The following is a 13,592-nucleotide window of genomic DNA, read 5'->3' as shown; positions in this document are numbered from 1 at the left end:
GCACAAAAATGTGTAAGTCTGCAACTGTACCTCATGATGTCTCACTATTAAAAAATGTTTAATAAAAATATATAATTAATAAAATAAAATATAAAAATGAAATAAAGGCTGCACTGGAAAAAAGCAAAGAATTAGTGAAAAATAATTTCTTTGGTTTTGAGCCACACCTGTCTATGTTCAGGTGTTACTCCTGGATCTGCACTCAGGAATCACTTCTTGTGGTGCTCTGAGGATCATATGGGTGCCAGGAATTGAACCAAGGGCATCTGTTTTCTAGACAAGCCCTATCCCACTGTACTATCTACCCCCAATATCATTACTTCAAAAACCAGACAGTTATAAGATTGCTCTGAAGTAAACTATGCAAAAGACATAAGGGAAAGAGAAAAGCAATACTTCACTTAGGAATACAAATCCAGAGATCTCTGAAGAATTTGACTTTACAAGTCATGGGTTCTGATTAGGGGAAATGAGTGATTAACAGATAAGGGGAAGCAGAGCACAAAGGAGAAGTTAAAGATGAATACCAATGAACTGGGAGTGCTTAGGGAGCACTGTGATGGGTGTTACTCAACAAACCTAAGCTATTTGCCGCAGAGGAGAAATGGTGGAGGAGAAAGGACAAACCAATGCTGGGTCTAAAATGTTTAGAACTGTAATCCAACGGTAGCACTATACCTCCCGTTGTTCACTGATTTGCTTGAATGGGCACCAGTAACGTCTCACAACAAATTGTGAGACTTCTTGTTACTGTTTTTAGCATATCAAATACGTCACAAGTAACTTGCCAGGCTTTGCGGTGCGGGCGAGATACTCTCGGTAGCTTGCCAGGCTCTCCGAGAGGGGTGGAGGAATCGAACCAGGGTTGGCCGTGTGAGAGGCAAACGCCCTACCCACTGTGCTATTGCTCCAGCCCAATCCAATGGTATGGTGGAGAAAAATATGGTCGAGGAGGCGGTGGGGGAAGTGTGGGTTATGGAGGGAGAAGCAGATACTGAGTTTCCTCCACTTCCCATGGCTTCACTGTATACATAGGGAAGGATGAGAACCAGAGGTAATAGAACAGATTCAGGTTACCAAAACAATAATGTTAAGGGAACTCTGATGTCAGCCCTACATAAAAAGTCAGTGATATGACAGAAGACACCAGAGCAGATGCAGAGAGGCAGTTTGTGAATGGATTAGATTATTCAATAACACCACTCACTGTGGAGGAAGGACAGTTTCTTGACTTTTAATTGTTATTTCTTTCTAGTGGTCATTGAAAGAGTGTAGAAGTATTTCTTCTTTGATACTGTTAAATTTATAAGTTTCAGGTGACATGTATACCCTTTTTATGATTTTTTCCCCAAAGTCCTGCAAAGCTATTAGCCAGAATCATAGTGTAATAAGACATACTACTTTTCTTTTAAAAAATATAAGTGCGTAGATTTTAAAAAGGTGTAGGACACTTATTATTCAATAAAATAATCCTAAAGAAAAAATAAATCTAAATAATGACTGGCGTCAAACTAGTTGTTATGAAGATACATCTACCAGGCACTGTCAAATGAGAAAGAAAAAGAAAGAAGGTGTGAAAAGGAGGCCATATCTAACCTCTATTATCATTTTAAATAGTGGTGCACATATTGAAATATGCTGTTACAATATAAAAGTTATTTTCAGTCAAGTGGAAATAATACTTGTCAATGGCCGATGAAATGGAATGTGCATTTAAAGAATAGATTCAGTGTCAAAAGAACATGTAAAGACTTAAGAGATGGGAAAAAGGAGTTGATACAAGGATTTAAAGTTTATTAGAACCAATAATGAATGAGAAACTTAGCTTCGTTTTTTGTTTAGTGATATGCATGTGAGGAGCATTAAAATGTGCTTCACAAGTAGGAGAAACAGAAATTCATTGCACACAAGGAGTATGCAATTCAGTTAGGGCACAGAAGGAACAAAATAAATGAAAAACAGTCCAACCTAGTTTACAATTCAGATCCATAAAAGTGAACCATTCCCATCTTTCATAAATCAAAGAAATTATATAATTGTGTTGCAAAAGTAAGAAAATTCATCTTTCACTGAGAATTACCAGTATACCCCATATTTTAAGCACGTTGTAGATAATTAAGTATAATCATTTGTCTTGACTATGTTTAAAAATGGAATTATTTTTAACTAATTTAGCCATAACTTTACAATTATTTTTCATATTCTAATATCAATGGACTAAAATAATTCTATCTACTTTAACCATGGACTGGAAGATAGATTCATCCAAAAAATTAATTCTCACTTGCATGATTCTGGAATAAAATATGCAAACTTATTACAGACTATATATGGATTCATAGTTTTGAAAGAAAATATTTACTCTGACATGAATGGAAAGTTCCATTAAATGACCATAAACAAAATACTTTTGAGAAAGAAGTTGCCTCCAGTTGTTCCAGAGATTCTGTATATAGTTCAAAATTGGTGCTCTCCTCTGTTTACCTTAGGTAAAAAGCTGTATTTTACTATACTGATTTTTTCTTATGTGCAATTATAGTGAAATCATTTTGTATCTTGAAAATGTGCCCTTGTGACAATATTTTATTTAGAATGAATGATACATATTTACTTATAAAGAAATAGTTCATCTATTTTATAGGGACATTTGGTTAAAAATAAAATTTCCTCTTTTTTTTCAGGGGAGTTTTCCCACCAACAATGCTCAGATCTTATTCCTTGTTCTGTGTTCAAGGATTATTCCAGGGGTAGGGTGGTCAAAGGATCATATGGGGTGCAGTGCCAGACATTAGACTCAAGCTGGCCACATGCAAAGCAAATGCCCTACCCACAGTACTATCAGTCGAAGCCCTCCTCTTTCTTTTCCAAACAGAAGATGAACATTGAGGCAAAAACTCAAGTCTTCTATAAACAAATTCAAAGGAAACTCTAGTGTGAACTTCTGATAGTAATAACCTCACAACATCATAAATTGTCACCTTATCTCTCATACAGCTCAACCTAAATAAATGAAATCAAAGGAAAATAGTCAGGTGGCTAACTAGCTGCCATATTTTGAAAATCTTTTAATGAATGCAGTGAAAAATAAGAAAAGTCACTGTGAGTTGAACATATCACATAAAATTGTACTTCAACAGAAAATTGAAAATGGAAATAAGTCAATCACACACACAACTATTTTTATGCAGACAGAAAATGAAAAATGCAGAAGTAAACACCTTCACCATAGCCATTAGTAATTTTCATAGTGAGATGCATGGAATATACTCTCAAGATGTTTGTGTAGGAAGACATTTTTCAAGCATTCCTCAATCTGGGTCTTCTTTATCTATAGCTAAGCATAATGATGTGATTTAGCTAAAATTAACATGGATTTTTCATCACTCCATATCCTTCCACATCAAATTCAGTATTTATTTGCTTCCATACTCTACCATGATCATAGGACTTAGTCCTACTTTTACTGGAAGATTTTTAAGCCCTCATTCTCTCTTCCAATTCTCATTTTATTAACATCATTTTGTACTGACACTGATCCCTTAATTTATTTTTAATAATTGTCCTTTTTTGGTCACTGTGAGCAATAAATTAATGAATTAGTAAGCAATAATAGAAAGCAGTGACCAGAATTAGTTGAGTTCTTTGATGAACTCAAATTCAATTTTACCTTTAATTCTCTAATTCTCTCTCTCTCTCTCTCTCTCTCTCTCTCTCTCTCTCTCTCTCTCTCTCTCTCTCTCTCATCTTCTAATATAGATTATGCATCACATATGGACTCACCTGGATGAGATTTCTCAGAGAAAGGACTGTGAGGTGAAACACAAATTCACTCTGGGAAACTGATGATAGAGACCAAAGACCACACAGCAGGTTGGAAGGGAGCATCAGAGCCGTGGAGAGCCTCACGTCTCCAAAAGTAATAACCATGTCTTGACCAATCCTGGTTGAACAAACAGAGGGACTGAGAAGAGGAGATACTTATAGCTCTCTGTGTCTGTTCATTATAAAAATCTCGAACTAGTTACTACAGCCACTTGGTATAAGATTTCCCCCATGGGTCGCTTGTCTGGACAGAGCAAAAATTTTCTATTAGTTTTCTATTCCTAACAAGAGATCTCGTTAGAAGTCAGTTGCACCCAATTATGACCTCCACATGAATTTCCTGGCACACAGACAGATTGCTGCTCAAAACTATATGACAATAATGGGTTATACTTTCTCAAAGTTTAAGTATTAGAATTTGATCTGGATGAAGTTGCCTCCAAAGCATTATTAACTGCAACTTCAGAGCAATGTTATCTGCAGAAAATCAAGCCCATAAATATCTGGAGCATGGCTACCCCACAGTACAACAAGGAGAACTGTCTGACTTGGATGAAAAACTTGGGCTCTGCGTTTCTTAGCTCTGTGATGCTTTTGCAAAACAAAGTAGAATATCCTTCTTAGATCAGAAAGTAAGAATTGGTCTATAGGGGCTGGAGCGATAGCAGAGTGGGGAGGGCGTTTGTCTTGCACGCAGTGGACCCAGGTTCGATTCCCAGCATCCCATATGGTCCCCCGAGCACCGCCAGGAGTGATTCCTGAGTATATGAGCCAGGAATAACCCCAGAGCATCACCAGGTCTGCCCCCCCCCCAAAAAAAAGCAAAAGAAAAAAAAAAGAATTGTTCTATTATCACAAATTAGAAAACCTTAGCTAATTACAAGAGACCTATTAATGTAAGTGTTTACCACGTCACCTGAATTAAGCATCTTCTTGAAAATGTATGATGATTTTTTTTGGCGAAATGAATTGATTGAAGCATTCTATTACCAATTCTATTTTTCAATGGGAGCAAGTTTTTATGTTATTTTTAATGAAACTTTATTTAAACACCATGATTTACAAAGTTGCTCTCAATACAGTTGTTTCAGGTAATTCAGTGTTCTGACATCAGTCCCACCATCAAACGTCCCTGGTTTTCCACCTATCCCCTAAGCCCGCTCTTTAGCAAGTCACAAAATCATTTACTTTGTAGTGTTACAACAGACACCTCATTGCAGTAATGCTCTTACTAAAGTCGTTGTGTGAGAATTTACTGAGCTGTTAGTAAATAGGCTAGTCAAGCGTTGTGTGCAATTGTTTTCACTCACTGAGCTTGGTGGACTTCTACCAAGACACCATAATTTTCCCATATAATTTTCTGTGCATCTTCTGAGCTGTCAGCCCTTGTGAAGTTTGGAGGTGTTCAGCCTCGCAGTTCAGGAACTTGGAGATGGAACAATCTCCAGGAACAATCAGTTGTCAGAAGCAATCAGTTGAAGCTAGGGCAGTAGGTGCCAGATGTGGGTGGGTGGAGCCCTGGGTGGGTGGGCCCCTCCCCCCGCATCAGGGTAGGGACTTGGTCTGTCCCCATTCCAAAAAGGCTCCAGATGACTCCAGTGGCTGCCAGGCCTACCTGGAATAACTCAGCAGCTGGTATCTCTCTGAGACCAAGCATGAAGCTCTACCAATCCATTTTAAAATATTTTTGGAGGGAGCCACAACCAGCGGAGCTCAGGAATCACTCCTGGTGGGGCTCAGAGACCATACGGGGTGCCAGGGATTAAACCCAGTGGGTACCTTGCAAGGCAAATAACCTCCCAGTGATACTATTGCTCTGCCCCCCACCATTTCATTTTTATTTAGAAATTAAATATAAGAAATTCAGTGAACAAGCCAAATGTATCATCTGAGGATGGAGAATGATTAGAATCTATCGGGCTGCATCACTTTTCACATTCTGTGCCAAGAGGTCTTCATTAGAATTCCTTTTACCCATTGCTATATTTGACATGTGTGGAGACCCTAAACACCCACAATCCACAAGGCAACACCAAAGCCATAGAATCATTTTATCCAAAGTGTAACATTGAGAATGTGAGACTATGTTTTTATTTATTCATTTATTTATTTACTTTTTTCATTGATTCATAGCATAGTGAGATATACAGTTACAAAGTTCTTAATGATAGACTTCAGCCATATACTATCTCAACACCCTTTCTTCACCAGTGTACATTTCCCACCACCAATGTCTTCAGTTTCCCTCCTACCTTCCCCACCCCCACCTCTATGACAGGTACTTCTCTCTCTCTCTCTCTCTCTCTCTCTCTCTCTCTCTCTCTCTCTCTCTCTCTCTCTCTCCCCTCCTCTCTTGCTCTCACACTAGCTCTCTTTCCTTTTGGGCATTAAGATTTGCAATACCTATACTTCAAAGTTATCATGTCTATCCCTTTACCTACTTTCAATACTCAGTTCTTGCCCAGGGTGATCATTCCCAACTATTATTGTCATAATGATCCCTTTTATCATAACTCCCCTAACCTCACACACACTTGTAGCAAAATTCCGACCATTGAAATTTTTATTAATTGTGTGTTTAAGTCCCCCAGTATTTATATTCCTTGCAGATACTGGCTCAGTTCATCCTGCTGGGCCCATGGATGCAGCTTCTCTAACAGAACCTGAGCGATGCTGATGTTACAATTTTTTTCCGTTCTATGAGAACCAAGTTCAACATCCCGTGAGAGATCAAATTAATGGTCATATGAGCTCTACTAACCATATATCATATTGAATTTTGAAAGAATAATAAATACACATACTTCAGAGTTTGTGATAAAAAAAAATAACCTTTGGTTATTTGGACTGGAGTGATAGGACAGCAGGTAGGGCATTTGCCTTGCATGCGGCCCACCTGGCGAGCTGGGTGCGATTCCTCCGCCCCTCTCCGCGAGCCCAGCAAGCTGTTGGAGTAGAAGTGTAAGGTCCCTTGGGACCCCAAGGGAGATTCCAGAGTTAAAACTCTACTAATTAGTAACTCTCCCTTTCCTGCCTCCTCCCTAGTAGAGTCTTAGCTGTGAAGCCCTTCCTTATTGGGATGTAAATTCTGAAACCATTTGTTGGTCCTTCCTTATCTGTTACCTCTGTTAGGAACTTTTTCCTTATCCTCTTCCACCAAATCAAAGGGAGCCAGGTGATAACCAAATGTTCGAGTTACCAGATGCCCACTAGCCACAATGCCTATGTACGTAAATGCTGATCTTTGAATCTATAGGCTAAGGAGTGATGTACTTTTAAATGGATTGGTTAAGAAGGTATGTGTTGTTACAAATCTATTGGCTATGAAATGCGCAGGCTTTTTGCTGTACCGGCCAGTGAAGGCCTATATAAGATCCCCTTTGAAGAAGTTCGGGGTCTTGCCTCACCTATCTGACCTGCGTGTCTGTGTAGGCAGCTCGACCCTGGCTAGCCAGTCTTATAATAAACCTTGCTTGCTGTTTGCAGTCCCTGGAGTCTCTTTGTCGTTAAAGGGAGATCACAATCCGCGTCCTAACACAAGGAGCTTAGGTTTATCAGGCTGCACCCATCACAATGCTCCCGAGTCATTCCCATTACTTTGTTTGTCTGTAACTACTTTGTGCTCTTTTCTCCAACCAATTTGTAAGGTCTCATCCTTCTTAGACACTGAAGCTGTACTGTAAGTTAATATTCCTTTCTCCTCTCCTTATGTCTTTTGAATAGTTTACTTTAATACAATGGCCTTTTTGTATAGATACAGGAAGACAATTAATATTATGCTTTATAACTTAGAATTTAATTGGATTTGAATATTATTCACTCCCTGGCATCTGCTTTCTCAACTTAAGCCTCAGTTTCCCTCACTTCCTAATACCCCAAGGGCAGGGTCTGACGTGGGACTGGATGGAACCAGGGCAAGCTGGTAAGTTATGTGCTACCCTGGCATCGCGATGGGCCAGGCCAAGGTGCCACGATTCTTAACTATAGGTTAAGAGTTTGATCATAGGCAAATGCTGTCATGATCCAAAAGTAATGACGAAACTAGGACCCTGCCACTAGGAATAGGAAAGATATCTGGCCTGAGCACTGCAGTCTGAGATCGAGATGGCCCTAGGAGAGCAATTCTATAAGCTCAAAGTATTTCTTACTGTGTCCATACAAAATGATTTATATTATGTATGCTTATATGTTTGTCAGACAAGGAGAGGAGAAATCTGAACATCCAGGGAAATCTGTTCTAGGGTGGGTTGATCTAAATGAGAATCTGTCCTAGAAGCAGTTTTCCTGGGTGTCCTGACTAGCTTGGATGAGAGTGATCCTTTCTCCCCTTCAAACTGCCTTCAGTAAATTATTTCAGTATATTGAGGCAGTTTCCCTTATCTCACAGGAACCTAGCTGGTCTTAGGTATGCAGATCCCAGGAGCTAAACCAGGCCTGATCTTTGAGATGTAGATGCCTGGCTCCAGGCAGGCTGATCTTTGAGATGTAGACTCCAAGCTCTAGCAGACTGGTCTTTGATGTGCTAATCCAAGTGCTTGTAGCTTGTAAAAGGTGAGGCCAGGATTACTGGCCTGCAGATGTAAAGAAACAATGTGGATGTAAAGAAACAATGTATGGTTTGCCACCTCAGTGTTCTTTCTGTAACTCCTTTTGATGACATCACTATATTGCGCCCTTTAGAGGTTCCATGATCTATATCAGGGGATTTTTGGTGCTCTCTGGGGGTGCAAGTGCTTGAGGACTCCCGAGGCCTCCATGACATACATTGCTTGCATGTAATAAACTGCTGCTAAAACCAACCAGTTTAGCCCTCGTTTCCTTCCTTCGCCTGACTATCACCATCGACCTCCCTGGAGTGGGGAAACTGCCTGAGACTACTGAACACGGGCGGCGGGAGAGATAGGCCACTGTCGTCCCTTTGCCCGCCATTTTTTGTGTGTTTACACAGCAAGCTACCGAGAGTATCGTGCCCGCACGGCAAAGCCTGGCAAGCTACCCATGACGTATCTGATATGCCAAACACAGTAACAAGTCTCACAATGGAGATGTTACTGGGCCTGCTCAAGCAAATCGATGAACAAATGGAGGATAGTGCTACAGTGCATACCCTATTGGGGCCGGAGTGATAGTACAGCGGGAAGGGCATTTGGAAAATGCATCCAACGGGTAGACAGATAGTGCAGTGGGTAAGGCATTTGTGTTGCACATGGCCAACCCAGATTCAATCCCCAGGACCCCCTAGGAAAGTCTGCCCGGAGTAATCTCTGAGCACCACCAGGTGTGGCCACCCGCATCCCCCCCCACAAAAAAAAGAAATAAAAATTTATCCAGATGTAACAAAAGTTACTAAAGAGAATGGTTGTTGAACAGTTACAGGATAGTTAGCTTCAACCGCAGGACTCAAATCTGTTACTCAAGGACAATGTACATATCTCAAAAATAGATGGAAAAAATGTATTTAAAAAATTAAGTAGACCTTAAAGGATATGTGGGACAGCAAGATTAACAACCTCTACATCACAGGAATTAAAGGAGGAACTAAAAGTGAGAAAGACAGTGGCAGGTAGAAGAGATAATAGTTGAGAACCTCCCCAGTCTGAGGAAGGAGGTATGAGCACTGAACCAGGAAGAGGAGGGGAAGGAAAAAGGAAAGGGAAAGAATTTTAAGAATCACTAAATCAGGAAAGAATGCACTGTAACACTGTTCTCCTGTTGTTCGTTGATTTGCTCGAACAGGCACCAGTAACGTCTCCATTGTGAGACTTGTTGTTACTGTTTTTGGCATATTGAGTATGCCATGGGGAGCTTGCTAGTCTCTGCCGTGTGGGCGGGATACTCTCGGTAGCTTGCCGAGCTCTCCAAGAGGGACAGAGGAATCGAACCTGGGTCGGTCGTGTGCAAGGCAAACGCCCTATCTGCTGTGCTATCGCTCCTGCCCCAGGAAAGAATGAAGTTGAAATAAATTCTTAACCATCAATAATCACCTTAAAAGCAATATAATTAAATTATTCAATCGTGATTCATAGGCTGACTCTGTTGGGGCGGGGGAGCAGGATGGAGGTGGAGGGGGGAAGCAAGAACAACACAAAACCCAAACAAAGACTGCTTACAAGAGGTGTATTTATTTCTGGAGGCAGAGCACAGAAACACTAAAAATGAGTCATTTGGGGGAAAATTCCATGCAAACAAAGCTAATAAAATTCTCCTTTTTTCTTTTTGGATCACACCCAACAATGCTCAGGCGTTACTCCTGACTCAGGAATTACTCCTGGAGGTGCTTGGGAGACTTTATGGGATGGCGGAGATCAAACCAGGTCAGCCACATGCAAGGCAAATGCTCTACCCACAGTACTATCACTCCCACCCCATAAAGTTCTTATCGGGAAAAATAAAGCTTAAAAGTAGGCAGTCATAAAAGACAGACACTGTAACATGATATATAAAATGATAAAGGAGTCAAATCCATCAATAACATAGACTTCATGAATATATTTCACCAACTATCAGGGTGGACGAGCCTCTCGCATGAAGGAACTGGCAGAGGAATTCAGGTGTGCAGGACCCAGGGCTGAGATCTCCAAGCCTGCTCAAATAAGGACTGGGCCTTCTCCACCCAGATCCCCCATCTTCCAGTATGTAGGCGTTACACCCACCAACTGCCCCAAAGCACCGTATTATCTCATCAATGGCCAAGACCCAGGGACTATAAAACCCAGCTCCTGGAAGAGAACACCACAGAGTCTCCTGCTCCCGCACCTGGCTGTCCTCACCAAGGCCCCTTGGAGGGGGGCGGGTTGAATTTCCCTCCCTGTGCCAAGCAGAGTTCCAGCAGGTGAAGACCTCTGGAACCAGCCACAGCCATGCTTAAGACCACTCTCCACACGTTTGGATAAGCCTCATGCATGAAGGAACTGGAAGAGGAACCCAGGTGTGCTGAGATCTCCAAGCTTGCTCGGATTGAGACTGGGCCTCCTCCACCCAGATCCCCCATCTTCCAGTATGTAGGCATTACACCCACCAAATGCCCCCGGCGCCATGTTATCCCATCAATGGCCAACACCCAGGGACTATAAAATCCAGCTCCTGGAAGCATGCATTTGTGGTCATGTGACCGCTTATTGTGTAGTTCTCACTCTTGGAGAACCCGACAGGCTACCGAGTGTATCTGCCCACATGGCAGAGTCTGGCAAGCTCCTTGTGGTGTATTCGATATGCCAAAACCAAGAAACAATGATGGGTCTCATTCCCCTGACCCTGAAGGAGCCTCAAACGTGGCACTTGTTAAAATCTCATGGCTAGGACAAATGGAAACGTTACTGGTGCCTGCTCGAGGAAATCAATGAACAATAGAATGACAGTGATACAGAGATACAGTGATCAGGACACCAAACATATTTGAAGCAAAAAACACAGTTACAAAGAGGGATTGTCATAAACACAGTAATAGTAGGGAACAGTCACACTCCAATTATATCAATATCAATAGACAATGACTAAGTCAGCTACACAAATGAATGTTTTGTACACAAAGGGGAAAATTCACAGCAAATTTTTCAGATTGTTAAAATTATACAAACTCCTTGGTCATCATCTGTATCTTGTTCTTTAATACAGTTGTACCAGGTGACCAAACAGTTCTAACCCTCTTCCAGTTAGTTTAGTGTAATCTCAGTTCTTTCCAAGAAATTGCCCTAGAAATGAACGCATACCATGTTGTAATTGGGAACCACAAAATATAGCGCCCAATTTAGTAATGAGTTTGAGCGAGTGGAGTAGACAAGAAAACATTTTCATACTAAAGAAAGCAGATAGCTTAATAAAACATGCCAAGCATAACTTCTATGAAAGGTCAAATAAAAACAATGGAAAATCTAGAAATAAGTAAAAGTACAGAGCCATTCCATGCTTTGACCAAAAGCATCATGTGGTCAGTTTCTCAGTATTTGGTCCCTAAAATAATTGGTTGTTCCTCAGTGCTAGGATAATGGTACTTTTGCTGTTTTCTTCCCAGTGAGAATTTTCAGAGCCCCTTTTATGTCTTTGTTCCGGAGACTGTAGATGAAGGGGTTCAGCATGGGGGTGACTACTGTGTACATCACGGAAGCTATAGAAATAGATTGTGATTTTTGGGTGCCGGTAGAACTCACATACACCCCTATAGCAGAACAATAAAATAAGGAGACCACTGTGAGGTGGGATGCACAAGTGGAAAACGCTTTATACTTCCCCTGAGCTGAGGAGATTCTCTGTACAGAGCAAACGATCTTAGAGTAGGAGTAAAGGATCCCGCTAAGGGGACCACCCCCGAGAATTCCTGCTGAAAAGTATATCACCAAGTCATTAAGGAAGGTGTCAGAACAAGCAAGGTGGACCACCTGATTGAGTTCACAGAAAAAATGAGGGATTTCCACCTCTTTACAGAAGGACAGTTGCAACACCATGAAGATTTCTAACAAGGAATGCAGGACACTCGTGATCCAGCACACTAGAACCAGCAGTCCACAGAGCTGGGGTTTCATGATAACTGTGTAGTGCAAGGGATGGCAGATGGCCACAAAGCGGTCATAGGCCATCACAGTTAAAAGGAAATTATCCAGTCCTGCAAGAAATATGGAAAAATACATCTGGGTAATACAGCCTTCATAGGTGATGGCTTTGCTGTGTGCCTGGATGTTTACCAGCATCTTGGGGACGGTGGTGGAGGTGAAGCAGATGTCCACAAAGGACAGGTTGGACAGGAAGAAGTACATGGGCGTGTGGAGGTGGGGGTCTGAGCTGACGGCCAGGATGATGAGCAGTTTCCCCAGCACCGTGATCAGGTACATGGACAGGAAGAGCCCAAATATTAGGGGTTGTGATTCTTGTTCTTCTGAAAATCTCAGAAGAAGAAATTGTATCATTCCTGTCAGGTTTTGTGTTTCCATGCTGTGAAGGGCACTATAGGATTGAGTAAAACAAAATGATTATTTTTTTTATGTAAGCAGAGATTTCTTTTTCACTTTTAATTTTTCATTGTGATAATATTTGATTTTGTAAGCATTTTAGAGGAACAGTTTCACATCTATGGAAATCGATGCTACTACACCTTATTTTTAATAAAAGTAAATATCAATCTCCATGGATCTTGGAGAAACTAGAGTTTCTAAACATTTTCAATTAAATATCTCTTAAAAGCAAATAGCATATTTTAACTAAAAGCTTGGGAAAGGAATTATAAATCTAAAGTTGGGTAATAAGATATATTCAGCAATGTGGAGGTGTGGTATATGTCTATCTCTAAAACCACAGGGACTGTAAGCATGAAACCCAAACTGTGTAAACACACAAAAAATAAAAAGGCCGGCGGTCTGGCCGTTTCCCCACTCCAGGGAGGTCGAAGGCGATGGTCAGGTGAAGGAAGGAAACGAGGCCAAGCTAGTTGGTCTTAGTAGCCGTTTATTACATGGAAGAGATGTATGTCATGGAGGCCTCAGGAATCCTCGAGCACGTGCGCCTTTGTTCTCTCAGCTTCTGTCCTCAGCCCCATCTTCCCAGGTTCTCTGATGCACGTGTCCCCCCAGAGAGCCCTGAAATCGCCCTTATATAGATCATAGTACCTCTAAAGGGCGCAATATAATGATGTCATCAAAAGGAGTTACAGAAAGAACATTTAGGCGGCAAACATACATTGTTTCCTTACATCCGCAGGCCAGTAATCCTGGCCTCACCTTTTCACAAGCTACAAGCACTTAGATTAGCACAACAAAGACCAGTCTGCTAGAGCTTAGAAT

The 13,592-nt window shown here is 41.2% G+C and overlaps 1 protein-coding gene across 1 annotated transcript; it reads right to left on the bottom strand.

Moving 5' to 3' along the window:
• Positions 1 to 11,798: 11,798 nt before the first annotated feature.
• On the bottom strand, positions 11,799 to 12,647 carry LOC130021953 (putative olfactory receptor 7A2). The gene is made up of 2 exons (XM_056112689.1): positions 12,293 to 12,647; positions 11,799 to 12,007 (listed from the first exon to the last, which is right to left on the bottom strand). The coding sequence occupies exons 1-2, from the start codon at positions 12,645 to 12,647 to the stop codon at positions 11,799 to 11,801; spliced, it is 564 nt and encodes a 187-aa protein (XP_055968664.1).
• Between the last annotated feature and the right edge of the window lie 945 nt (positions 12,648 to 13,592).

This window comes from Sorex fumeus, unplaced genomic scaffold, assembly GCF_029834395.1.
Source record: "Sorex fumeus unplaced genomic scaffold, SorFum_2.1 ptg000019l, whole genome shotgun sequence".
Classification (NCBI taxonomy): domain Eukaryota; kingdom Metazoa; phylum Chordata; class Mammalia; order Eulipotyphla; family Soricidae; genus Sorex; species Sorex fumeus.
Note: the sequence above shows the minus strand (reverse complement) of the source record. Positions and strands in the feature narration are given on the sequence as shown.

Coding starts and splice junctions, on each gene's coding strand:
- LOC130021953 (XM_056112689.1), bottom strand. CDS start 12,647: ATGTACCTGATCACGGTGCTGGGGAAACTGCTCATCATCCTGGCCGTC. Junction 12,008..12,292: donor TCTAGTGTGCTGGATCACGA/GTGTCCTGCATT, acceptor CCCACCTCACAG/TGGTCTCCTTATTTTATTGT.